General features: G+C 43.9%; 1 protein-coding gene across 6 annotated transcripts in view; it reads left to right on the forward strand.

The window, feature by feature from the left end:
* The window catches only part of MYOT (myotilin), a 476183-nt gene that overhangs the window by 219283 nt on the left and 229001 nt on the right, over positions 1 to 27899 (forward strand). For all 6 annotated transcript variants that reach the window (XM_085617966.1, XM_085617971.1, XM_085617967.1 and 3 more), the window contains one exon: positions 17589 to 17847. In XM_085617966.1, coding sequence (XP_085474092.1) covers positions 17589 to 17847 — 259 coding nt within the window. The remainder of the gene's footprint in view (positions 1 to 17588; positions 17848 to 27899) is intronic.

Raw genomic sequence — 27899 nt, forward strand, 5'->3', positions numbered from 1 at the left:
TGGCGTGAGCAGACAGGCTTAACTCAGAGGCAGTGTGTTAAGCATTGGTGAACACATACAGTAATATAGTGAAAACACTACAGATGGACACCACACAGGTTTTATAATAATAATTATTTTTTATATAGACTTAACACTAGACCACAAATGCCAAAATCCACAATACTGTACTCAAAATTGACTTAAAGATGGTAGAATTAGCTTAGTTCAAGTTGTTGGTAAATGCAACACAGTTTTCACATAAGTACCTGGATGCGTAACGCAAAATAAACAAAAGGCTCGCAGCGTTGGAGCTGCGTCGGTTCCTTGCTTCGGGGGAGACGATGCGTCGCGCCTCAATGCTTGCGCAGAGTAGGGGATGCGTCTTGATCCTTACCGGAGAGGAGGTGTTGCGTAGATTCTCGTGCTGCAGCCCTGTTGCGATGCGGCGAGATGGCGCCTCGAAGCGATGCGACAATCCGGTGCGATGCAATGAGATGGCGCCCTTGATGCGACTATGTTGAGACGATACGGGCACGCCCTGGCAGCCTTGCGGTGACTCTGTACTTTGGAGCCGCCACAGGCCCTGCGACACGCTTCTCCGATGATGCTACGGCGACCCTCGCGGTTGTGACGAGCTTCTCCGGGGCTGCGACAGCAGACAGCTGCGACAAAGACATGCTTCTGGGAGATGCGGCGGCGGCACACTTCTCTGGCGATGCGACGACGACAGCTGCGGTGGCGACACGCTTCTTCTTGCTGAGTCGCGTTTCCAGCTCCCAGCGACACGCAGGCTTCTGCAGATAGAATTCCCAGCAAGGAAATTCAGGGGAGAGCTGGTGGTGAAGTCTGTTGTCCCTGAGACTTCAGCAGGAGGCAAGCACAAGATCAAGCCCTTGGAGAAATATTCTGCAAGATGATGAAGTACACACAAAAGGTCCTTCTCCTCTCCTTGGCACTGAAGACACCACTGTAGGCCAACCCAGCAACACAGCACACTGGCAGCGGGAAAGTCCACCCCTACAGCTTCCTTTGGTTCTTCCTTGCAGAGGTTTCTTGTTGTTCCAGAAGTGATCTAAAGTCTTGGGGTCTGGGTCCCCATATTTATACTACTATTCTCTTTGTTCTCTGAAGACAGAGAGGCCTTTGCCTATTCCAAACCAGTTCTGGTCAGTCCTGGAGAACTTTGTTGACAAGACTCCTTCCTTTCACAGTGCAGGGCAGAGACATCAGACGCACCACAGGAGGTGGAGCCAGCATTGTGGAGGGAAGGCATAGCCTTATTTAGGTCCCAGGTGCAGCTCCTCCCACCCATCTACCTGCAGATCTCTCTATTCAGCCCTGTGCTGACTCGCCCTCTCTCCTAGAATCCCCCAGCCCCTGCCACTCACAAAACCAGACACACAATACACAACCTAGCAGAGGCAGGCTTGGACAGTTAAGCAAGAAAATACCTACTTTCTAAAAGTTTGATTTTCAAACACAGAATGTTAAAACCAACTTCATTAAAAGATATATTTTTGTCATTCTGAGTTCAGGCATACTAAACTCGAATTTCTACCATGTTCCCTGAGTCAGTTAGGATTATAAGATGTAATAATCAAACTGCCCATTCTGGCCTATAGGGAACAGGTAGCCTTGCAATAGTGAAAAACGAAAATGGCTGCAATTCACTATTAGGACATGCCACACACACCAGGGCATGTCCTACCTTGTACTTACAATGCACCCTGCCCTTGGACCTACCATAGGGGTGTCTGATATGAAGAAAAGGGAAGGTTTAGGAACTGGCAAGTGGGTGCACTTGGCCAGTCAACATGGCAGTACCAGACTGCACACAGGCTCTGCAATAGCAGACCTGAGACACACTTTACAGGCTGCTTCTGTGGGTGGCACAACCAGTGCTGCAAGCCAACCAGCAGCATTTGATTTACAAGCCCTGGGCACACTCAGTGCACTGTACTAGAGTCTGACAAGTAAACCAAATCTGCCAATCATGGAGTCACTAATACATACGTCAATTTACAATAGGGAGAGCATATGCACTTTAGCACTGATCAGCAGTGGTAAAGTGCCCAGAGTCATAAAACTAACAAAAACAGGTCAGAGAAAATATAGGAGGGAGGCAAAAAGTTCAAGGATGACCCTGCAAAAAGGGCCAAGTCCAACAGCAACATTCAAAGAAGAAAGTCTCTTTCAGTTTGCCTATACAAATCCCTTCTGGGAAGGATGTCCTCTTGTATTGTTCTAATTCCCTATTGCCGTCTACACATGCGTCCTCTTCAGGAAGCTTTGACCGCTCAGTGGGTTCAGGTGAACGGATCCTTCGACGACAAAATACAAGTGACTCCATAAATGGTTGCCTCGCTAAATTGGTGGACTCCTCCTCACCATCTATCTCAGGGCTTACCTTTCCTTCCACAAGCCTCTCCTTTGGTGATAAAAACAGATGCTTCTCTGGAAGGTTGGGGGTCTTTCCTTCAGGAACTTCAGATCAGCGGGAAGTGGCCATCTTCTCAGCGGAGTCTATACATAAATCTCTTAGAAATGAGAGCAGTCTTTATAGCCCTTCAGGCTTTCCTTCCCAGGATACAAGATTCTTTAGTGCTGTTCTTTTTCTTCCTTATGCCAAGATTGAAGACTATCTATTTGCTATTTTGTACTTATATGCGTATTTCATTTAAATGTATATATGCTTTTATTTTCCTTTCTCAGGAAATAGTTTGACTAGTCGTAGATGTATGATTTATGTATATGATGAAATGTGCTCATTACTGCTTTTTATTATGATTCAAGCATGGGAATCTATGAAAGATACCCTAATACTGGATAGGAAAGTGTTACTTACCTGTAACTGCGGTTATTCAGTATTGGTATCTTTCATAGATTCTCATGGGACCTGCCCGCCTCCCTTGGAAGGGCTCACTTAATACTCTCAGTTGTACCTCTAAATACGCACGATGATTATAGAAGGTTCTAGAGGGTGGTGTCAGCTGATTAGTTGTTCTCTTAATGTTGGTCCTTTTTCAAATAAGGACTTGGATATGTTACTAAATGTAAGGCCTTGGGCTTGTTACCTTCTATGTCTAAATGTACCGGGGACTCCCATCTCGACGACTGGGAATGATTCAAGCATGTGAATCTATGAAAGATACCAATACTGGATAACTGCAATTACAGGTAAGTAACTAATTTCTTATTTCTCCCAGACAGCCACACAATAGAGGGATAAGGTGTGCCTGTATGGGCCATCAACTAACAGGCTGGGAGGGCGGAGCAGGGCACAGCCCACCAACAACTGAATAGGTATCGTTCTACCTTCACAAAAAGGAGGAATATCCCTGCATCGTTCATGAAACCAGCTTGGAGCCAGGGAAGTCAGAAAACTTCAAGCACTTCAAAGGGAGTTCTCTAAAAACTTCTCCTACTTCATAGAAAGCACAAGTTATAAAGAAAATAGAACCCTAAAACCCACTTTTCAGTAAACCTCTGGACATGTGGATGACTCGGAAGGAGTGCTGTGCTGCTCTGCAAGGAGGACTGCTACCCTGCAGCCTGAGGGAAAGGACAGAACCTAGCAAACACAAGGAGATGATGGATGGAGCGCTGAAACTTTTCAAACACTCACCCCTAGTCACAGATCTGGGTTGACTCCATCATCGTTCTTTAGCTCACTTCGCCACACCAGTTCAGACCCAGCTATATGCAAATCAGTCTTGACACTGTGCCTCATGGGAACAGTCCAGCCCGAACAGTTTGGCCAGGTCTTCCCTGGACTGGAAAAAAGCATCCTGGGACCGGTTTCAGGGTAACACCCTTTACCATCAAGGCTAGCTTGAATCCAGTGGCAAAGTGAGCAAGGAACCCACGTCTGGGCATACCCTACTAACTTAGGGCGAACAAAGCAAACACAAAGAGATGATGGACTGAGCACTGAAATATTTGAGACACTCGCCCCCAGTCACAGGTTTGGGTTGAATCCATAATCGTTCTTTAGCTCACTTTGCCACCCTAGTTCAGACCCAGCTATATACAAATCAGTCTTGGCCCTGTGCCTCATGGGAACAGTCCAGCCCGAACTGCCAAGCCAGGTCTTCCCTGGACCAGAAACAAGCTACCTGGGACCGGTTTCAGGATAACACCCCTCATCAGCCAGACTAGCTTGAATCGAGTGGCAAAGTGAGGAAGGACAGAGGCTGCATCTTGAACCCAGGACCATAAGAGTGATTCCAAGTGCTAGTTGGTTGGCCTCCTGAACAGAGCCTCGGGAACCGAAAAGTTTCCAACCACCCTGAACCCAGCACCTGGACTCTGTCTGCTGTGTGTCCTCCTACTCCATTCCCCCCCCCCCCCACACAAATGGTGCCACCCCAGTTCTCAACCCTTTGTTGTGGGCCTGAAGGTGCTCTGCCAGCCTAGCTGTGTTCCTGTGGGAAGGACCAAGGCAGCACCACTCATGTCCTCACAGCCCTGCTTTTGGACCACCACTGCGAAACGCATCACAGATGCAGGACATCATATCACTGCCTGCAATCTCCTTGGAACCACCACTGCAAAACGCATCCTTAGTGCAGACCTTTGAATCGTAAGCCCCCTCTTCGGAACTGCCAGTGCACGACGCATAGTCAACACAGGACTTCACATCGCAAGTCCCTCATCAACAGCATTCTCAACACTCTCTTATCGCAGCCTTGCAGCTCCTCGGACCAATCGCTGTACAAGGAATCCTAGACATGGCCTATCGTAACTCTCCAGAACCAGGATTTGGGCACTTCTTTTATTTAAAGCTTTAAAATTGCATATCTCTGATTCTAATGATTGGATCTTTTTCATTTTGCTGTCAAATCATTTATTATATTTTGCTCTATATTTTTAAATTGATGTGGGATTTTTCTTGTGATGTGTTTTCACTTTATTACTGTTTAAAGGTCTGCATAAGTACTTTACATGTAGCCTCTAAGTTAAGTTTGATTGCTTTGTACCAAGCTACCATGGGTTAAGCACAGGTTAGTTTGGGGTATGCCTGTGACTTCACCCTGCCAGAAATTGTGGATGGTGCTTGAGTAGGGTTTCACCCCCCAACCAGCAATCTAATTTCCTACAAACTCTTTGAAATCTCATAAGTTGGCATATATTTGCAAATTTTTTGAGTCAATGTTTAATGCATGCTCATTTGAGCATATTTGTTCTGCCCTAAGTAGAGTTTGGTTGGGTTACAAGCAGTGCCTAATTTAAGCTGAAGGTTGCAGGTGGGGCCCAAAGGCAATCATTTTTGCGGAACAGCATTACTTTTTCTTCATCATACTCTGATCCATAGCAAGAGAGAGAAAAACACATAAGTGAGAAAGGAGTTAGAGAAAGATGCTAAAGGGAGAAAACAGGAACCAGCAAGAGTGAGATAAAGAGGCAGGGAGTGTCTGGGTATGGATTAAAAAAGGCATGAGGTGGAATCAAGACTATGCAGCCTTTGCATTCGACACACCCACATTCAATAGCACAATAACATACTCCAAAGCAATATAAGTATGCAACATAAAAATAACCAGGAACAAACTCAAACGTTGCAACAGAACACAACAAAAAAAGAACAACACAACAATCATACTGCGCAAAAACATAACACCATACAAATCCACGAAACAGATCGGTACCACAACAAAGCATGATACAACAAATATGCGCAAATATGTTTGTCAGATATTGCTGAATATCAGTTGTTACTATGCATGCTTTGACAGAGCATACCTTTGCTATGCAAGTAATGCAATCTGTTGACCTTTACAACAGGTTGTTTTATGTGGTGGTATTTTACAGTGCATTTAATGTTGTAGCAGCTCCTTTTATAGACATATATTATATATTTATGTATATATTTACATATATGTTCATGTGCATGTGTGTGTATATGTATATATATTTGTATATATATATATATTATCTACTGGCGGTCGCCAGTAGATAGTTATAGTTACAACCTAGTTTCCATAGGAAATCTCAAAATTCTATTTTGAATAACTTTGGCGCCGGTTGACGAATCCTCGTGAAATTTTCAAAACAAATGGGGCGCTCCGTTCAGCTCCTACCCTGAAAGTCTCTGGGTGATTTGTCAAGCGGGGACCGAGAAAAAGGGGGGTTCCCAAAACGCGTTTTCCCCATGCATTTTTCCATAGGACCTTTAGTCCCAGCTACAGCCCGAATGGCTGAACAGAATTACGTGAAATTTGGCAGAGAGGTAGTCCTCAGGTCAGGGAAGTGCTTTTTGCAGGTCTGGTGTCAATCTGTTCAGTAGTTCCTGAGAAAATAGCATTTAAAAGCATATCAATATCTATATGCGCGCACCGTGCGCGCACTGTGCGTGCACCGTGCGAGCACCCTAACGTGCGCGAGCGTAATTCTGATTGGTGGTTACATGTTAGTCAACGTTCGAATCGGTCGAAATCGGGAAGTGTCGGACGCCATTTTGTTTGTTTTCAGTGCGAGAGTGAAAAAGGAAGGTGGCGAACGTGAAAAGGGGGCAGGGTAGAGAGGTCCTGACCCCCTAGCCTTTGTCAGGGGGTCCCTGAAGGACCCCGAAGGCAGAAAAAAAACTTTTTTTTTTTTTTTGTTTTTTAAATCGCGGGGGTGCGCGCTCTGTGCGCGCACGGTGAAAAACAAACAAAAAAATAATAATTTTTAATACGTAATTTATTGTAAAATAAATATATAAAAAAAAAATCATACATACATAACTTAGCATTTAAAAAAACGTACAAATTCACTGAAAAAACAATAGGTTTCACACACGTTATAGTTAGGAATTAGCATTTAAAAAACCTTGCAAATTCACCTAAAAAACCATAGGTTTCACACATGTTATAGTTAGGTGGATATTTCAAAAACCAATGAAATTCCCCCGTTATAGTTAGTTCAGATAACTATAACTTGCGCGACCGCCACTCTTATCACAAGGATGATGTCATCAGTGATGTCATGAGTGATGCCACTGACCATGTCATGAGTGATGTAATATGTGACGTCATGAGCAGGATTGCGGGCGCGTGAGTTATAGTTATCTGAACTAACTATAACGGGGGAATTTCATTGGTTTTTTACGAGTGAAATATCCACCTAACTATGACATGTGTGAAACCTATGGTTTTTTAAGTGAATATATATATATATATATATTCACAGAAAAAAAAATATGTTTCAGTGGTGTTATAGTTAACTGGACATTTCACTCGTACAAAACCATAGAAATTCCTCCGTTATAGTTAGTTCTGCTAACTATAACTCGCTCGCTCGCAATGCACTGCTGATGATATCACATATTACATCATTCATGACCTGGTCAGTGACATCACTGATGACATCTCAAATTACATCACTGATGACATCATCCAGTGAATGTGCTTTAGTTTGAAATGTAAATATGTATTATATATATATACCAATCTGTATTGAAGATTGAGTGGATATATAACTGTCTGGATGGAGGATTTAGTAGCTGTCTGACTGTTTAAGTGAGTAATTAAAAGTGTCTCACTTAACACATGGATTAGTAACTAAACTATGTGAATGTGTGCATCACTGTCTCTGTTGTTGTATAACATGCTGCATCATTTGGTCACTAACTACATGAGTGTGTATATTAGTTATTGATTAGTTGGGTGAGTATTTGTATGGGACACTGAGTTTGTGTGTGGTTGGATGCACACATCTATGCATAGTTGTGTGAATGGTTGATTGACTAGGTGTATAGGTTTAAGAGTTCATGCGGAAACAGTTGTTTGGGTGACTATATTTATTTGTGTGTTGGTGAGCGAATATATGTTTTAGTTGTACATCTTCAACAAAGTAAAAAAAATAAAAGGCATTTTATATGAGAGTTGGTGTATATAAATAAGTATATATAAGAGTCAGTGATTGTGAGAGTAACTATATGGATGAGTGTATAATTGCAATGGTGATTTTTTTTTAACATATTAACTATGAGTTACTATGTGTTTGAGTAAATGAGGTGTTGTGTGTATAATTGTGTAAGTGAGTAAATGTAAGTGTGATTAATTATTTTCATGAGTGAGTAGGATGACTGCATAACCGACTAAGATGACTGCTGATGTGTCAATGTCTATATATGTGTATAAGTGCATTTGATAATGTTCTATTAATTAGTAACTGCATGTATAAGTGATTCTGTTGTTGAATGGGTAGTTGTGTGTGTGTAGACTTAGGAATCAGTGAGTGGGTACGTAGTAACTGGTATTGGTGTGTCAATGGTTTCAAATATGGTACTCTGTATTTTACAGTGTGTGAAAGGTTATACTAGTGTATGATGAGGTGTATCAGATTGTCACGTGGATGATGTCATCAGTGATGTCATTTGAGATGTCATCAGTGATGTCACTGACCATGTCATGAATGATGTAATATGTGACATCATCAGCAGTGCATTGCGGGCGCGCGAGTTATAGTTAGCAGAACTAACTATAACGGAGGAATTTCTATGGTTTTGTACGAGTGAAATGTCCAGCTAACTATAACACCCCTGAAACCTATGTTTTTTCTGTGAATTTCTAAGGTTTTTTTAAATGCTAATTTCTAACTATAATGTCTCTGAAACCTATGGTTTTTTCTGTGAATTTCAAAGCTTTTTTAAATGCTAATTTCTAACTATAATGTCTCTGAAACCTATGTTTTTTTCAGTGAATTTCAAAGCTTTTTTAAATATTAATTTCTAACTATACCGTCTCTGAAACATATGGTTTTTTCAGTGAATTTCAAAGGTTTTTTAAATGCTAATTTTTAAGTGTAATAGTAGTTATACCTATTTTTTGTACTGATTTTCTACAGTTGTTTAACTGTAATTAAAACTGAAATATTGTGTACTTTTTAATTTTTTTTATTTTAATATATTTATATTTTCTTTTATCATTTTTTTTTCACTCAAAGCGTACACATCACGGTGGGTGCTCGCATTCTAGCCGCCATTTTAGAAACGTCGTGAAGGATCCGCGTATGGTGTGCGATGACTGCGTGTTTTTCAGTTACATCATATACATTTAATATTACGTGATGTGCGCGATTGGTATGCGACCAGTCCGTGACTCCTGCTCCCGTGCATTCGCGACACATGCGCATTATGGTACGAGACGCTTGCGTGGTGGTGGGTCCCGCGTGACGTCATATACGTGCTGGGGAGCGCTGGGTGCGCGACTCCCGCGAATTTTTTTTTATGTTATAAAGTGATATGTATATGTGTTTAATATACATATTAGGGCAAGAGACTATCTAAGATACTCATAAAAATAATATATTTGTACTTATTATAAACTTATATTATTTTTAAATATATTTTTGCGAAGTCGCTTCGGGTGCGTGCATCATGAGCGCAGAGTGCGCGGATCCAATGTGACCTAAAAAAAAAAAAGATTCCATTGGTTCATAACATTTCCCACTGTAACTATTGAAGGACCCCACCCATTTTAATCATTCTTGTTGGAGCATCTTTAGAGAGACATCTCTTTTCCTACAAGAACCCTTTTTGCTTGTTTTTTTTGGTGTTTTAAAAAAAATATCAAACAAAATAGCATCTGGACAGCAGCAGGAGGAAGTATATTCTGAAGAAGAATTCTTGCAGGAGGCACCACGTCCACAGAGGCCGGAATCTGTCGTGTGGAACATCTTCACTTTTCCACCTGGAGAGAAGAAAGTAAATGCGAGAAAGGTGACGTGCAAAATTTGTGACAGAGTCCTGTCAAGAGGCAGTGAAATAAAATACTCTTGTGGCACTGCTTCAATGTACAAGCATCTCTGGACCACACAGCCTCTCAATCTTACTCGGGAGGAAATGAGGCGAGCTGCTTTGAACCCCTCACCTACTGTGGCAAGTACATCTGGAGCGTCCTCAGGAACACCTGCAATGGACATTAGGCCAGAATTCGCCTTTCTCGAGCAACACTGTGTGAAGTGTAAGAAACTTATATGCTTCGGTGAGCAGTCGGTGGTTGCAGTTTGTGCTGCGCAACACAACCATCGTTGTTAATTTTTTTGTTTTTTTGTTTTTGGAATGATAAGTAATTCCAAATGTTTCCTGTTTAGTCGTTCTTTTTTTTGTTCATTTTTTGAAAAAAAAATAAAAAATACAATTGTTCAATTTTTTTTAATAAAAATAAAATACAAAAGAAAAAAGAAGAAAAAAAAGTTCTTATCAGAACTACCTTATCTGGTTAAAGAAAGAACTATAATTGCAAGGTAATGTGTGAAAGTTTGATTGAATATATGTATACAGCCTGATTGACTGAAAGAATGCATTAGTAGTGTATGGTGAATTTATAGGTGAAGATTTATGAGGAAGTACTGCAGCGTGACACTGCAAGCTCTTTAGCTGCACTGCACTGTGGCACTTCCGAAGCACAGGGATGTGACATATGCACATGAATATGTTGCAACTCTGTGCTTCCCTCTGCACTGCTGCACAAACTGCAGCCATGCGGTGACACAGGCACCCTTGTACCATGGTGCAAGGATGTCTGTGTCATGTGGAGATTGTTTTTGTGCAGGAAGGTGTCACTTCTTGCACAAAAACAATCAGTAAAGGCATTTTCGTCTTTCAATGTATGCTGTGGAATGCAGCGTGCATTGAAAGAGGAAAAAATAAGGAGAAATAAAAACAATTCTCCTCGTTGCGCCTTGCTACACCAACTCTAGGATGGCGCAGCATTCACACACATCTCCAGATTTACGATTTCTCATGAATCTGGAGATGTGTCTTATTCTATGGGTGTTGCGTGGGAAGACCAACAGCAACACCTATGGGAGGTCCCTTCAACGCAAAGTTCTGTTTATGAAGGGGTCGTATGTACCATACTTGCGAACATTTTGAACTTGGTAAGAGGGAGATTTTGAAAAAAACTGAGGTATTGATTTTCCCCTTTGGGTTACATTGAAAAAGAGGAGATTGTAGACAGGAGACAGATCAAATAAAGCCCATTTGAGCTTAAAAACATTGGACGTTTCCTGGCTGAAACGGGTCTTTTGGCATGTATGGTTGTACTACCACTGCCTCTTCCTTCTGCCCACAATGGTCTATTATATTGCCACAGCCTCTCTTGCCAGCCCTGTATTGTTGGTTTGTTGCCCCTGCCCCCCTTTCCACTGCCATCCATACTCTGTTGTGCTGCCACTGCCCTTCCTGCCTGCCCAGTGTGGTCAAATTGTTGCCTCTGCACTCTCCTACCTGCCTTCAATTTTCAGAGTCCGTGACCCTGGCCTCTGCCTCTGCCTCTCAACAGTATCCCAATGAACAACTAGATTGCTAAAATTCTATATTTATTACAAAAGTGTGGAACGCCTGACGTCATCTTGATGTAATTAAAACTGTAATACCTAGAGTATTTCCTTTAGAAATTACATATATGAGAGGGTCTTATTTGCATCAAAATTATGGTTAGTGCTCTAAAAAACTAAAATGAGGACATATTTTCTGAGTTTTCAAATAGCGACAAAGAACTTTTAAATTATTTGTAATCTTTGTTTTTTTATCCAGTTGACCACTTGAATAAATGTTGCACCTAGGGGAGAGGATGTGGTGTTACTTCCAGAGCTGCAGACTTTGCAACTGGGGAACCAGGTTGGAGTTTCTGCTTCAGCTCAACATTCTGTGATTCTGGTCAAATCACTTAATCTCCCCATGTCTACAACCAAAATGAATTTGATCTTGTGTGATGTAACCAATGCTCATATAAAGCACTCCAATACCTGACAAGTCTGCACTATATAAAACTGCAAATACACAAAAAATAAGTGTTTTGCACACTTCTGTCATTGGGCTACATGTGGGCTACATCTGGGTGATATTTGTGCTGTATTTGGACGCTTTTGTCTCTGGTGGTCATCTTGGGAGATTTATTTGTTATGAAGTTTCCTAATTTCCTCATTTACTGCAGTCTCTTCAGTAGGAAATGCTTTCAGTTTTTTACTTTGATTCCATCAAGAAGGTATTCAGATATGTGACACATTTGCCATAAATTCTGAATGTTAGCACTCTAGTTGCTCATTAGATCACTGTAGTAAAGCTACTGCTCACCACGGAAGTCTGCTGCTGGTATTAAAAGTGCATGTTTCAGTCTGCTATCAGAATTTTTTAATGAAATAGAAGAGGATTTGAGAAGTTACTCAAAATGTGCCCTAATTTTTCTTTCTTCAGCACTAATCATAATTTCTATGGCAAAATGAACCCCCTCATTGTGTTCCTTTTTAAATTAAATGTTTTAAGTGTTACCAGTTTATTCCAATCAAGATGGCTTCAGGTGTGCCATACGTTTGTCATAAATAAGACAGTAAGTGCTCTAGTTGTTCTTAAGAACACTCTGGGACATTCTGTCATTGGGCTATACTTGGGCTACATCTGCGTGATATTTGGGCTACATTTGGGCTCTTTTGTCTCTGGTGGCCATCTTGGGAGATTTATTTGTTATGAAGTTTCCTAATTTCCTCATTTACTGCAGTCTCCTCAGTGGGAATACTTTCAGTTTTTTACTTTGATTCCATCAAGAAGGCATTCAGATGTGTCACACATTTGCCATAAATTCAGAATGTTAGCACTCTAGTTGCTTATTAGATCACTGTAGTACAGCTACTGATCACAAGGGAAGTCTGCTGCTGGTATTGAAAGTGCATGTTTCAGTCTGCATGTCAGAATTTGTTAATGAAATAGAAGAGGATTTGAGAAGTCACTCAAAATGTGCCCTAATTTTTTTTTCTGCAGCACTAATCATACTTTCTATGGCAAAATGAACCCCCTTATTTTGTTCCTTTTTAAATTAAATGTTTTAAGAGTTACCACTTTATTCCAACCAAGATGGCTTCAGGTGTGCCATACGTTTGTCATAAGTAGGACTGTTAGCGCTCTAGTTGTTCTTTAGAACACTCTGGGAGGCTGCAGTAGAACACAAAGGAATCAACTGACAGTCTCTGCCCTGTACATGTTTTACTGAGAATGTCAGACTTCATTCTCACATGACTGAGAAAGATAATGTAAATTTACTGTAAATATGCTCTCAGTTTAGCTTATAGATCCCCTTCCAAACCTCTGTGGGAAAAGCATGAGACAATAGTTTTCTCTCAAACATGATTCATGATATCACAGCAGAAGGCTTTTGCACATGGTAAAATCACCTTAGAACACACCACAATTCCTAAAATGAGTATGGTACCATCAACAAATGATTAATGTAACTTAAGTCTTAAAAACTTCTATTAACTGCAATGCTTTTTAATGAGGTGCTATCATGTATATTGGTCCCAAGATGGCTGCCAACACTTCTCGGATGAAGTGCTGACAGCCAATCAGATCTCACGATGAGACGTGTGGTTAGGCTCCGCCCAGATATATATGTGATTTTACTTTTGATTTTCTCAGGCACTACTGAATGGATTTACACCATTTAAGCAAAAGGCACGAGTCTGAACTGAGGACTACCTCTTTGCCAAATTTGGTGTAATTCCGTTCAGCACTTCGGGCTGTAGCTGCGTCAACAGGTCCTATGGGAAATGCATGGGGAAAACGCGTTTTGGGACCCCCCCTTTTTTCTCGGCCCCTGCTTGACGAATCACCGTGAAATTTTCAGGATAGGAGCGGACCGGAGCTGGCCAAAAGTTTGGAAAATTTCGCGAAGATTCTTCAATCGACGCCAACGTTATTCTAAATAGAATGTTGCGGATTTCCTATGGAAAATAGGTCCTAACTATAACTACCTACCGGCGACTGCCAGTAGGTATTATATATATATATATATATATATATATATATATATATTCACTGAAAAAACCATAGGTTTCACACACGTTATAGTTAGGAATTAGCATTTAAAAAACCTTGCAAATTCACTGAAAAAACCATAGGTTTCACACAAGTTATAGTTAGCTGTACATTTCACTCGTAAAAAACCAATGAAATTCCCCCGTTATAGTTAGTGCAGGCAACTATAACTCACGCGACCGCAATCCTCTGCTGATGCTAATACTGTATTTAGACACTTATTTGCCCATGTCTTCTTCCATTAAATTTTAGCTATACATATATTACAAATATTTTTTTTTCATAAAGACACATATGTCATCAGCAGAGGATTGCGGTCGCGTGAGTTATAGTTGCCTGCACTAACTATAACGGGGGAATTTCATTGGTTTTTTACGAGTGAAATGTACAGCTAACTATAACTTGTGTGAAACCTATGGTTTTTTCAGTGAATTTGCAAGGTTTTTTAAATGCTAATTCCTAACTATAACGTGTGTGAAACCTATGGTTTTTTCAGTGAATTTGTACGGTTTTTTAAATGCTAAGTTACTTTACGCCATTCGTGGCGTGCGCGCCCAGTTAACGCAGTTCGTTCCGTGCGCGCACGGTCCGCTTCGCGCACCGTGCGCGCACAGTTACGCAGTTAGTGCCGTGCACGCACGGTGGTCACGCGGTGCGCTGTGCGCACCACGTGCCCACGTTACGCGGGATGGGCCATGTACGCACGATGCGCTTCGCGCACCGTGCGCACATGGGGGACATATTATGCGCTTCGTTGTGAACGTTATTCATTTGTACTTTCCATTTAATTATATATGCCATGCACAAATGGTGCCCTACGGGCAAAATTTGCACACGGGGTGGGGAAAGTGTGGATAATTTTTTTTTTTATAAATTTTTTACCGTACGCGTACGTAAGCGTAATCGGCGATTTTTCGAAAAAAAAAAAATTTGTTTTTTTGGCCTTGGTGGTTGTTTGGGGACACATATATGGATGCTGGGTGTTTAAGAACTGAATATACTCCCCCTGTAGATGTTTTTTGTCTTGGTTTTTGCAGCCCCCTCAGAGTGCGAGAGAGAAAATGGCGGCCGCCGCTTCCTGGTTTCGACCGATTCGAATGTTTACTTAGATCGAACAGCCAATCAGAATCGCGCTCGCGCACGTCACCGTACGCGTACGGTAAGCGCACCGTAAGCTGGCTCAGATATATATATTGATTTAAAGGCTATTTTCTCAGAATCTACTGAACAGATTTACACCAAACCTACAAAAGGCACTTCCTTGACCTGTAGACTACCTCTCTGCCAAATTTCAAGGAACTCTGTTCAGCCGTTCGGGCTGTGGCTGTGTCTAAAGTTCCTATGGAAAAATGCATGGGAAAAACGCGTTTTGGGACCCCCCTTTTATCTCAGCCCCCGCTTGACGAATCCCCCCGAGACTTTCAGGGTAGGAGCGGAGCGCAGCGCCCCACCTATTTTGAAAATTTGGCGAGGATTCGTCGACCGGCGCCAAAGTTATTCAAAATAGAATGTTGCGGTTTTCCTATGGAAACAGGGTCCTAACTATAACTACCTACTGGCGACCGCCAGTAGGTAATATATATATATATATATATATATATATATATATACCTAACCTTACCCCTCATTAAACCCTAGAGAAAACCTACCACCTCATGCATTTAACCTTACTTTATCTCAGGAAGCCCTTTCTAATCTGTACCTAACCCTGAACCCTAAAAAACACTAATAACCCTTAGCACCCGGTACCCTTAGCCACTCATAATCTCTAGAACCCCCTACAGCAATAATACCCTTACCAACTACAAACCCTAAAAACTCATTACTAACACCTACCGATCCCTGAACCCTAAACGTCCATACAACCTCACTCCCCCATAACCTTACCCATCATAGGACACTTTAAAACCCTTGCCAACCCACACTCTTACCCACCCTGACCCCTTAAAATGACTTGCACAGCTTTAATTCACCTTGTTCCTCATAATAAATAAGTCAAAAGACTTACTTGTGATGTAAAATCCTGTGTTGTGAAGTACTGAAAAAGGCCCCTTGTTGTATTTATCAGCACTGTAACATCCTTTTGTTTACCTTCCTCCATGGTAATGCTTGCATTGTAAGCATTACATAGTGATATTGCCACCTACACAATTCTGCTTTATTGATACTGTGGTATTTTATGATTCTAATCAGTGAAAATTGTAGTTTAACACTGGAATGTGCTGATTGTAGCTGCAAATGTAGCAGAATTCAATGGCATCTCTAAAGTAAATACAGAACACAACACAATTCCAAGCAAAATAACAGCACAACATAAATATAACAGTAAACAATACTGTTGAAGCACAACACAGCATACCAACCACAGTACAAATCAACAAAAGCACAACAAAATATTACAGTGAAAATTATAGTAGCACAAACATCAACACAATAGCTCATTATCACAGCAATTGGCACCCATATTCTTGTCGCACGCATATTGCGACCTACGCAATCTAGTTACATGATATGGTGGTAAAAGGTGCGTGCATCAAGCACTACCTTACTTACCAACAAGGACATATAATAGTGCCAGTCAAAATTATTTTGTTGTATGGTCTATACAGTGCTCTGATGCGTTTTCGGTGTCTAGACAAAAGAACAGCAACTGTTGATGTGCAGATGGCATCAATTTTGAACTGTCATAGTTCCCAATACATCAAAATTGCCATTACTAATGAACAAACTATCCTGTTTTCAATAAAAGGGTTGTTAGTTGATTTGTTAGACAGCTGCCACTCATGCTCCATTCTATCAAAGAAGGGTCTATTATAAACTGGAAAAATAGGTGGAGTTATGCATCGCCTGTAGCTGAATAAGTGTTGAAAAAAGAAATATAAACCCATTTGCTTTAAGTTGTATATGAAACATATGTTAGAAAAATGTTAATGTTTTGAACACGTTTTGGAAATCAAACTTACTATAAGAATCCACTAGTTACATTTACTGTTTACATTGTAATGGCATTTTCTTTACTGAAGTGTTGTTAATTTCATAATAACATTACTGCTGCTAAACATTTCTCTACAATTATATATGGAATAATGTCCCCCCTGACATACATTATAAAGATATTGCAAGTCACCAAGGAGTTCCATGATCATATGGCTCAAGAAGAGTGAAGGTTGAGTTCCTTTATATGGTCATGGAACTCTGAGATGACTTGCAATATCCTTTTACCTTACATCTGGGGGGCACTCCATTCCTTATATTAAAATTAGTTTAACATAAGCTAGATTACAAAAATGCTGCAGCTCATAATGGGTAGAACCATGCGGTGATTCTCTTTTTCCTACAAAGGCCTATAGCGTGGAAAAGTAAACATTGTTGCTTTCAATATCTCTTTTTTGGTGATCACTGTTCATTTAGAGAAAATTCAGATCAGAAGAACAAAAAGCCAGCTCTTGTTTTCATTGTCTAAACTACAGCTGTATTGATGCTCAGTCACTTGCCTTGCACCATGGCTGCTGGCTCTGGTAGCTGGCATTATGAAGTCACAACTCAATTGTAATAACTTATCAAAGTTGAGCAGCTACATCATTTCATTATTAATGGTGATATAGATGTCACAACTCAGCAGTAATAAGGAAATTAGAGACAGGCTTTCACACGGGGATTGCAGGCTTCCATGAATCTTGGCCCAAGTCTAATATTTTTTCCATAATTCTTGTTCTCCTACATTTGTCAACCATCAATATCCCTTTCTAGCTTAAAATGTGTTTTTCATGCTATGTTTGTGACTTACAATTTGTTTTTCATCTGCTAGAATCCTATGACATTGAACTATTGGAAGGTCTGCAACCGGGGCCTGATTTAGAAGGTGATATGGAAAAAATGTGTTTACAAAATGAAACTGAAAACATCATATATGCAGGAGGTCATAAAGTAGTCAATGCATTGCATCAAACAACACAACGAGAAAATCTGAAGAGCCACCCTGGATGTAAAAATGATGATGTTGAAACACTTGAAGGTTTTGAGGCTGTTTCAGACAGCTCAGCTGAACCTGAAATGTCATCTCATCGGTAAGAAACAAAAGAGATTATCAAAACTAGAAAATATAGTGATTATATAATATCTCAATTGTTAAGATGCTCTATCTATATCTATACTGAATTAAAGCTTAGTTATAGTTTGGAAAAGTTAATTTATTATTTCTGTACAAAACTAATTTAAACTACACAAAGCTTAGAAATTCTAAAGTCACAGTTATAACTTTAGAGTTATAACTTAATGTTATAAGTTACGTCCCACCCTAAAATGTTTTAGCTTGTGCACCTCTGTACAGAGCCTTGTCAACTCTATAGCCACACTACAATAACTATTGTAATGTTGAGTGGACTATCGTGGAGTAGGGTGGAGGAAAGCGTTGTAGATTGTAGTGGTGTAGAGTGGAGTGCCTTCATGTCATAGAGTGGAGTGTCATAGAGTGGAGTAGAGTGTGGTAGGGTGAAGTTGCCTAGAGTGTCGTAGAGTGGAGTGATATAGAGTGGCATTGAGTGGAGTAGTTAAGTACAGTGGAGTAATGTGTCAAAGAGTTAAGTGGCATAGAGGAAGTTGTGTAGAGTGTCGTAGAGTACCATAGAGTCTGTAGAGTGGAGTGACATAGAGTGGAGTATGGTAGACTGGAGGGACGTAGAGTGGAGCACAGTGTTGTTCATTGGACTAGAGTGGGGTGGTATAAAGTAGACAGGCATAGAATGTTGTGTTGTAGAGTGCTGTAGCGTGAGGTGTCATGGGATAGAGTGTCATGGCATATAGTGGAGTGGTGTATCAGAGTAGAGTAAGCTGGAGTGCCATTGAGTGGACTGGCGGGTCATAGAGTAGAGTGGAGTGGCGTTTTACAGAGTGGTGTCTCGTAGAGTGTGTTAAAGTGCTGGGCGTAGAGTAAAGTGGTATGTCGTAGAATGGAGCCATGTGCCATAGACTGGAATAGCGTAGAGTTTAGTAGCCTGGAGTGGTGTGTCGTAAAGTTGAGTGTCAGTTAAGTGGAGTGTCGTAGAGTTGAGTGGCACGTCATAGAGCAGTATGTCATACAGTGGAGTGGAGCGGCGTGTGGTAGATTGAGTGGAGTGGCATAGAGTGGAGTGCCGTAGAGTGCCATATAGTGGAGTGCCATTGAGTATAGTAGAGTGGCATAGAGTTGCGTAGAGTGTCGACAAGTGGAGTGGTAATTAAAGTGGAAGAACGTGTTGTAGAGAGCAGTGTCACACAGTGTTGTAGAGTGGAGTGGCGTAGAGAAGCATAGTGGAGTAGAGTGAAGTAGGGTGTCGGAGAGTAGAGTAAAGTGGTGTGAAGTGGCCTACAGGGAGTTGTATTGAGTGTCATAGAGTGCAGTACCTTATCAAATGACAGAGTGTGGAGTAGAGTGTCGTAGAGTGGAGGGGCGTGAAGTGAAGTAGGGTCAAGAAGAGAGTCATGGTGTAGAGTTGCTTGCCAGGCTGTACAGTAGATTGGAATGGCATAGAGTGGCGTGCCGTAGAGCAGAGTGGAGTGGCTTGTCATAGAGTGGAGTGTCGTAGAGTGTCTTATAGGGGAGGGGCATAGAAAGGAGTGGTGTTGAGCAGCATGGCATAGAGTCGAGTGGCGTGTCGTAGAGTGGAGTGGCATGTCATAGAGTTGAGTGGTGTGTCGTGGAGTGGCGTGTTGTACAGTGGAGTGGAGTGAAACAGAGCACCGCTTCCGCCCTGCCATAGCAAAGACTGCTTCGCTTCATGGAAGCAAGAGCAGAAAAACTGCTGTTGCTTACATGAAGCGAAGCAAATTGCTTTTGGACAAGGGTAGCTGCATGTCAACAGCTCCCCTTGTTCAAAAGCACTGCCGGCTCCTGCAGGAGGCGGGGAGCCGTCTGGGACTGCGGGGGCATTGGGGCTCCCCTCGCGGTCCCCAACATTATGGCCATGCCCCGTGGGATGGGGTCCCCAGGGCCAAAAGTGGCCCAGGGAAGGGGGGCCAAGCAGCCCACCCTTCTTTAAAAAAAGGTTTTGCCGGATCCCTGGGGCCAAAATCGGCCAGGGGAAGGCGGCGGTGCGTGCCCCTTTCAATTTTTTTTTTTATGGCTAAGGGCCTGGGGAATGGGATCCCCAGGGCCCAAAAGTGTTAATGGAAGGGGGGCCACACAGCCCCCTTCCTAAAATAAAAAACAAAGACCCTGCCCCAGAGAATGGGGTCCCTAGGGTAGTATTCTGCCTGGGGAGGGGGGCGGCACGCGCCCCTCTCCCTTTTCAATTTTTTAAAAGAAATGGACGTGGGCCCAGGGGATGGGGTATTCGAACCCAAAAGGGTTAATGGAAGGGGGGACCCACAAAGCCCCCTTCCTAAAATAAAAAAATAAAAAGAAACCCGGCAACTCACCGGAGGCCCCGTCCCCTGCCTGCACCACTGTGCAAATGCCCCTCCTGGCACGTTCTCGGTTGGGGGATTAAGTCCCGTTGAATCCTAAGGGTTCTTAGGGGCCAACTAGCCCACTAGGTACCTCCACAAAGCCCCACACAGTGGGATTGCTGAGAGGTGGTCTGAGGCAACACGCCTTTTTACACCACTCTGAAAATGCACCTTCTGGCGCACTGTTGGTGGGGCGATGAGGTCCTTGTGGCCTGAGGACCTCAGGACTAAAGTGGACTTCATCCACCAAGCAGCAGTATGCCAGGAGGCATGTTTGCAGAGTGGTGTAAAAAGGGGGCGTGGCCTCAGATCACTCTCAGCAATCCAGCTGGGTGGGGCTTACTAGAGATAACAGGAGGGCTAGTTGGCCCCCAGAGACCCTCAGGAGGCAAGGGGTCTTCATCCCCCAATCAAGAGCGCGCCAGGAGGCTGGTTTGCAGAGTTGTGAATAGAAGGGGCATGGCCTGTATCCACCTCTCATCCATCCCACTGTGTGGGGCTTACTGGAGGTAACAGGAAGGCTAGTTGGCCCCTAAGGCCCCCCAGCAGCGAAGGGGACTTTAATCCCCATCCAAGAGCATGCCAGGGAGCATGTTTGCAGAGTGGTGGGAAAAGGGGGTGTGGCCTGCTATGAGAACTTACCAATCTTGCTGTGTGGGACTTACAGGAAGTAAGAGGAGGGGTAGTTGGCCCCCAAGGATGTCCTTGGGGGCTAACTACCCCTCCTCTTACCTCCAGTAAGTTCCACACAGTGGGATTGCTAAAAGGTCTTCGGAGGCCCCGCCCCCCCCCTTTCTCCACCACTCTGCAAGCATGCCTCCTGGCAAACTACTGGTTGGGGGATGAAGTCCACTTTACTCCTGAGAGACTTTGGGGGCCAAGAAGCCCTCCTGGTATCTCCTGTAAGTCCTACGCAGTGGAATTCCTGAGCGCTGGTTGGAGGCCTACCCCCTTTCTCCACCTCTCTGCAAACATGACTACAAGTTAAAGAAGCATTTACAATGTAATAGGTCTCAAATTTGTGAAAGTTAGGGCTATTGGCGTTGTAAATGTAAAAGTTTTTTACCAATGTTTTTGGGAGTGGAGTGGATGTACGTTGCGTATAGTAGAATTATGCATTTCTCTCCTTCTTTCTGTACCTCTCTTGCTTCTTTCTGTACCCCTCTTGCCTCTTCCTGCACCCCTCTTCCTGCACCTCTCTTGCCTTTTTATGCACATATCTTGCCTTATTTTGCACTTTTATTGCCTCTTTCTGGATTTCTGTTGCTTCTTTCTGCACCTTTCTTGCCCATTCTGCACCTCTCTTCCCTCTTTCTGCACCTCTCTTCCCTCTTTCTGCACCTCACTTGCCTCTTTCTGCACCTCTCTTGTTTCTTTCTGCAACTCTTTTTTCTTTCTGTAACTCTTTTCTCTCTTTCTTCACTTCTCTTGCTTCGTAATACACATCTATTGCTTCATTCAGCACTTCTCGTGTCTCTTTCTGCACTTCTCTTGCCTGTTTCTGTACATCTCTTGCCTCTTTCTGCACCTCCCTTGCCTCTTTCTGCGCCTCTGTTGCCTCTCTCTGCAGCTCAATTGCTTCTTTCTGTACCCCTCGTCCCTCTTTCTGTACAACTTGCCTCTGTCTGCACCCCTGTTCCCTCTTTCTGCACCTCTTTTGCCTGTTTCCTCAACTCTCTTGCCTCTTTCAGCAGTTATCTTGCCTCCTGCAACTCAGTTACTACTTTCCGCACTTCTTGCTTCTTTCTTTACCTCCTTTGCTTTTTCCTGTACCCCTCTTGCTTCTTTTGGCACCCCTCTTGCTTCTTTCTGCACCCCTCTCCCTTCTTTCTGCACATCTCTTGCCTCTTTCTGCACCTCACTTCCCTCTTTCTGCACTTCTCTTGCTTTTTTCTGCACCTCTCATTTCTTTTTGCAACTCTCTCCTCCTGCTTCGTTCTACACTTCTTTTGCTTCTTTCAGCACTTCTCTTGCCTCTTTCTGTACTTCTCTTGCCTCTTTCTGTACTTCTCTTGCCTCTTTCTGCACCCCTCTTGCCTCTTTCTGCACCCATCTTGCCTCTTTCTGCACCCATCTTGCCTCTTTCTGCACCCCTCTTGCCTCTTTCTGCACCCCTCTTGCCTCTTTCTGCACCCCTCTTGCCTCTTTCTGCACCCCTCTTGCCTCTTTCTGCACCCCACTTGCCTCTTTCTGCCCCCTCTTGCCTTTTTCTGCACCCCTCTTGCCCCTTTCTGCACCTCTTAGTTCTTTCTTCTCTGCTCTTATTCTTTCTGCACTGCTCTTGCTGCCTTCTGCACTCCTCTTGCCTCTTTCTGCATCCCTCTTCCCTCTTTCTACACCTCTCTAGCCCCTTTCTGCATCTCTCTTGCCTCATTCTGTATCCCTCTTGTCTTTTTCTGTACCTCAGTTGGTTCTTTCTCCACTGCTCTTGCTTATTTCTGCACCTCATATGCCTCTGTCTGCACCCCTCTTGTCTCTTTCTGCACTGCTCTTGCCTCTTTCTACCTGCTCCTGCCTCTTGCTTCTTTTGGCACCCCTCTTGCTTCTTTCTGCACCCCTCTCCCTTCTTTCTGCACATCTCTTGCCTCTTTCTGCACCTCACTTCCCTCTTTCTGCACTTCTCTTGCTTTTTTCTGCACCTCTCATTTCTTTTTGCAACTCTCTCCTCCTGCTTCGTTCTACACTTCTTTTGCTTCTTTCAGCACTTCTCTTGCCTCTTTCTGTACTTCTCTTGCCTCTTTCTGTACTTCTCTTGCCTCTTTCTGCACCCCTCTTGCCTCTTTCTGCACCCCTCTTGCCTCTTTCTGCACCCCTCTTGCCTCTTTCTGTACCCCTCTTGCCTCTTTCTGCACCCCTCTTGCCTCTTTCTGCACCCCTCTTCCCTCTTTCTGTATCTTGCTTGCCTCTTTCTGCACCTCTTTCCTCTTTCTGCACATATTTTGCTTCTTCCTGCACTTCTCTTACTTCTTTCTTCTTTCTGCACCTCTATTGCCTCTTTCTGCACTTGTCTTCCTTCACCTCTCTTGCACTCTTTCTGCATCCCTCTTGCTGCACTTCTCTTGCATCTTTCTATACCTCTTACTTCTCTCAGCACTTCTCTTGCCTCTTTCTGCAATTTTCTTGCCTGTTTCGGCACCTCTCATGCCAGTTCATGCACCTCTGTTGCTACTTTCTGCATCCCTCTTGCCGCACCTCTTTTGCCTCTTTCCGTACTTTTCTTTTCTCTTCCTGCACCTCACTTCTCACTTTCTGCACCTCTCATTTCTTTCTGCAACTGTGTCTTTCATCACTTCTCCTGCTTCGTTCTACACCTCTTTTGCTTCTTTGGGCACTTCTCTTGCCTCTTTCTGTACCTCTCTTGCCTCTTTCTGTACCCCTCTTGCCTCTTTTTGCACTTCTCCTGCCACTTTCGCCACCTCCCTTGCCTATTCTGCACCTCACTTCCCTCTTTCATCACTTCTCTTGCTTCGTTCTACAGCTCTCTTCCTTCTCTCTGTTCCCCTCTCGCCTCTTTCTGCATCTCACTTGCCTCTTTCTGCACCTCTCTTGTTTCTTCCTGCAATTCTCTTGTTTCTTTCTGCAACACTTTTGTCTCTTTCATCACTTCTCTTGCTTTGTTCTACAGCTTTGTTGCTTCTTTCAGTGCTCCACTTGCCTTTTTCTGCACCTCTCTTGTCTATTTCTGCACCTCTGTAGCCTCTTTCTGCATCTCACTTGCTTCTTTCTGTACCCTCTTACCTCTGTTTGCACCCATGTTGCCTCTTTCTGTATCTCTCTTGCTTCTTTTTGCACCTGACTTGCCTCTTTCTGCACCCCTCTTTCTGCACCTTTCTTGCCTCTTTCTGTACCTCTCTTGCCTCTTTCTGCACTTCTCTCACCTCTTCCTGCACCTCTGTTGCTTCTTCCTTTACTTTTCTGGCTTCTTTGCTTCTTTCTGCACCCGTTGCCTCTTTCTGCACTTGTCTTCCCTCTTTCTGCACCTCTCTTGCCTTTTTCTGCACCTCTGTTGGTTCTTTCTGCACTGCTCTTGCTTCTTTCTGCACCTCATATGCCTCTGTCTGAACCCCTCTTGTCCCTTTCTGCACTGTTCTTGCCTCTTTTTGCACTGCTCCTGCCTCTTTCTGTACCTCTTTTCCCTCTTCCTGCACTTCTCTTGCTCTTTCTGCACCTCTCTTGCTTCTTTCATCATTTCTCTTGCTTCGTTCTACAGCTCTCTTGCTTCTTTCTACTCCCCTCTTGCATCTTTCTGCACCTCACTTGCCTTTCCCTCTTGCTGCACTTCTCTCACGTCTTTCTACACCTCCGTTACTTCTCTTGCCTCTTTCTGCACTTCTCTTGCCTGTTTCGGTACCTCTGTTGCCAGTTCATGCACCTCTGTTGCTACTTTCTGCACCCCTCTTTTGCCTCTTTCTGTACTTTTCTTTCCTCTTTCTGCACTTCACTTCTCACTTTCTGTACTTCTCTTACTTTTTTCTGCACCTCTCTTACTTCTTTCTGCAACTCTGTCTCTTTCATCACGTCTCCTACTTCGTTCTACACCTCTTTTGCTTCTTTGAGCACTTCTCTTGCCTCTTTCTGCACTTCTCTTGCCTGTTTCGGCACCTCTCTTGCCTCTTTCTGCACCCCTCTTGCCTCTTTCTGCACCCCTCTTGCCTCTTTTTGTACCTCTCCTGCCACTTTCTGTACCTCCCTTGCCTGTTCTGCACCTCACTTCTCTCTTTCTTCACTTCTCTTGCTTTTTCTGCACCTCTCTGTAGGAGAGTAGGATCTGTTTCACATGTATATCCCCACTTTTTGCTGGTGTTTCACTGTTTTTCAACTTTAGTCTGGCTGGGACCCTGCTATTCAGGGCCCCAGCATAGCTGCTTCCTCTCTTAATTGATTGCATGTACTTTAGGTACACCACAGATTGGATCCTGAGGTACCCTTGTGAGTCCCTAGTATATGGTATACTATGTACCCAGGGCATAGGTACCCCAGAGGCCTACCAGGGGCTGAAGCATGTATTATGCCACCCCTGGAAAGCCACCCAAAATGACACCACAGGGCTGCTACTGCAGCCTGGGTAAGGTGGTGCATGCACCCCTTACTGAGGTATGGGTTCACTATACCTCACCTATCACTGCACATAGTAACCTATCAGTCACCCCAATGGCAGGCCTTATCAATCCTGAAGGCAAGGTGCTTGGTTATATGTGAGACGGTGCCCAGGCATGAGCTGAGCCCCTCTGCAGCCTTCGGAATCTCTTCTACGGGGTTGTCAGTGGTGCAGCCTGACCATATACTCTTAAGTGCATTATATTTTAAACAGTTAATACTAACTTTGGACTGGCTGCATGGAAACATGTCGTATTTGGTGTCAAACACCTTGGAATCATACCCCCACATCAGTTCTTGATGTGAGGATATGATCCCACCCTTCTAGAGAGAGAGACATGGCAGAAATGTTATACCCGGTAGAAATCTAATAGAGTGCTGACATCACAAAATGGATGCTGCAGCCACCGATACGGGTCTGGCCTCCTGCTGCTGACCGAAACTCTGGCAGGGCAGGCCTGGACAGTAGGTTTCCTGTCACAGGGAGGTGTAACCACCTACCAAGCAGGCATATGTGTATTGGGGCTGGATGGGAGCACTCTCTGAGTGCTTTGAAGTCCTGCACTAGGGGAACATTTGGTGCCCCTGTGCATAGTCCAGCTCAAACCGGTTCAGGTGCTTCCAGCCCCTGCTCTGGCGTGAAACTGGACAAAGGAAATGGGTGCAGCCACCCCTCTTTCCAAACCCTCCCATAGGGAGGTCCCTAGAGCTACTCCAACCCCTTCCTTAGGTATAAGTAAGGAACCTCTGTAACCAGAACTTTAGATATCCCTGGACGAAACTCTGAAGCTGAATCCTGGACCTTCGATGCTCTACTACAGACTAGAGGACTGAAGAATTCTCCCTTGGGGTCAAGGAGTGACTCCCTGCTTGTCAGGCACCAACGAAGCATTTTGCTGGTCTGCATTTCCGAAGCTCCTGCCAGACTCCAAAGTATTTGCAGCCCAGGAAGAGGATTTCTAGACATCTCAGAGGCCGACCCGAGTCCCCAGCAAAGCTGAGACCCGCAGCCCTCGTGAGTAGCGTGGAACCAGAACTCCTGGTCACTGTGCACTCTTGCAAGTGCATTGACTTCTCGACGTCTCTTGAAGTCGTGCTTGGGGTTACTTTTAGCCCCTACCCCGAGCAGAAGATCCACCAAAGATTGTCGGCCTAGTCACCACGAGTGACCCGTGGGCCGCCATTTTGTGTTTCCTCTCGAGGTCCCTTCACGATCCCTGGTCTGTCAACTGGTGGGTCCTTGAGGGGTTAACTTTGATTTTCCTTGGGCTTCCCTGGTTGCGCCAGACGTGCCCTGACTCCCAACCAAGTGGTGAGTCCCACAGACCTTGCTGGTCTGCACTGAAGCATCTTTCTCATTTCTGTGTGGGTTGCTGTTGCCAAGGCGAGATGTGTCCAATCCGGGCATCGACGCTGCAGCACTCGACATCCTTCATGGGACAGCTTGAATCCAGCTCCTGGTCGTGCTCGACGCCTCGTGCTCCTCGTGGCTGAAGAGTCAAGTTTCACCTTCTTCACCTGAAATCACCCGACATCACCCGACATTGGTAGGCATCTGCCTATCGCCTTACTGGTTACTGGCTAGTGACCCAGACTCTGTCCCCTCTGCTTTCAGGTTCTTCCCATCTTCGATCCAGACTTGGATCTCTTCAAACACTTCGCATCTTCCCGCAGCAGAACTTCTTTGCCAGCTCCCATTGAAATCAACGACGCGACCCGACACCATTTGACACCTATGCACCCGGCTTCCCTGGGTGAGGTAACACGAGTACTCCGGTGCTCCCGTGGGTGTTGACCCTAGAACTTCTTAAGTCCCAAGGGGGTTGGTCCTGACTCACTTCTAAGTGTCTCTAATCTTTAAAAATCTAACCACGACTTTCCCCATAGAAGCTAACGGGAGCTCGCAGCTGTGTTCTCACAACTCTGCAACTCTTGTTTCTTTCTGCAACCCTTTTGTCTCTTTCATCACTTCTTTTGCTTTGTTCTACAGCTCTGTTGCTTCTTTCAGCACTTCTCGCCTTTTTCTCCACCTCCCTTGCCTGTTTCTGCACATCTGTTTCCTCTTTCTGCATCTCACTTGCCTCTTTCTGCACCCCTCTTGCCTCTTTCTGCACCCTTGCCTGTTTCTGTACCACTGTTTCATCTTTCTGCACCTCTTTTGCCTTTTTCTGCAACTCTCTTGCCTCTTTCTGCAGTCCTATTCCTCCTTCTGCACCTCTGTTGCTTCTTTCTGCACCTCCTTTGCCTCTTACTGCACCCCTCTACCTCTTACTGCACCCCTCTACCCTCTTTCTGCACCCCTGTTGCTTCTTTCTGCACTTCTCTTGCTTTTTTCTGTACTTTCTGCACCCCTCTTGCCTCTTTCTACAGTTCTCTCACCTGTGTCTGGAACTCTGTTGCCTCTTTCTGTAGCTTTCTCCCCTCCTTCTGCACCTCTGTTGCTTATTTCTGCACTTCTCTTGCCCCTTTCTGCACCCCTATTGCTTCTTTCCTCACTAGTCTTCCTTCTTTCTGTACCTCTCTTGCTTCTTTCTGCACCCCTCTTGCCTCTTTCTGCACTTCTCTTGCCTGTTTCTTTCATCACTTCTCCTGCTTC

The sequence above is a fragment of the Triturus cristatus genome, chromosome 7 (genome assembly GCF_964204655.1).
Source record: "Triturus cristatus chromosome 7, aTriCri1.1, whole genome shotgun sequence".
Lineage (NCBI taxonomy): Eukaryota > Metazoa > Chordata > Amphibia > Caudata > Salamandridae > Triturus > Triturus cristatus.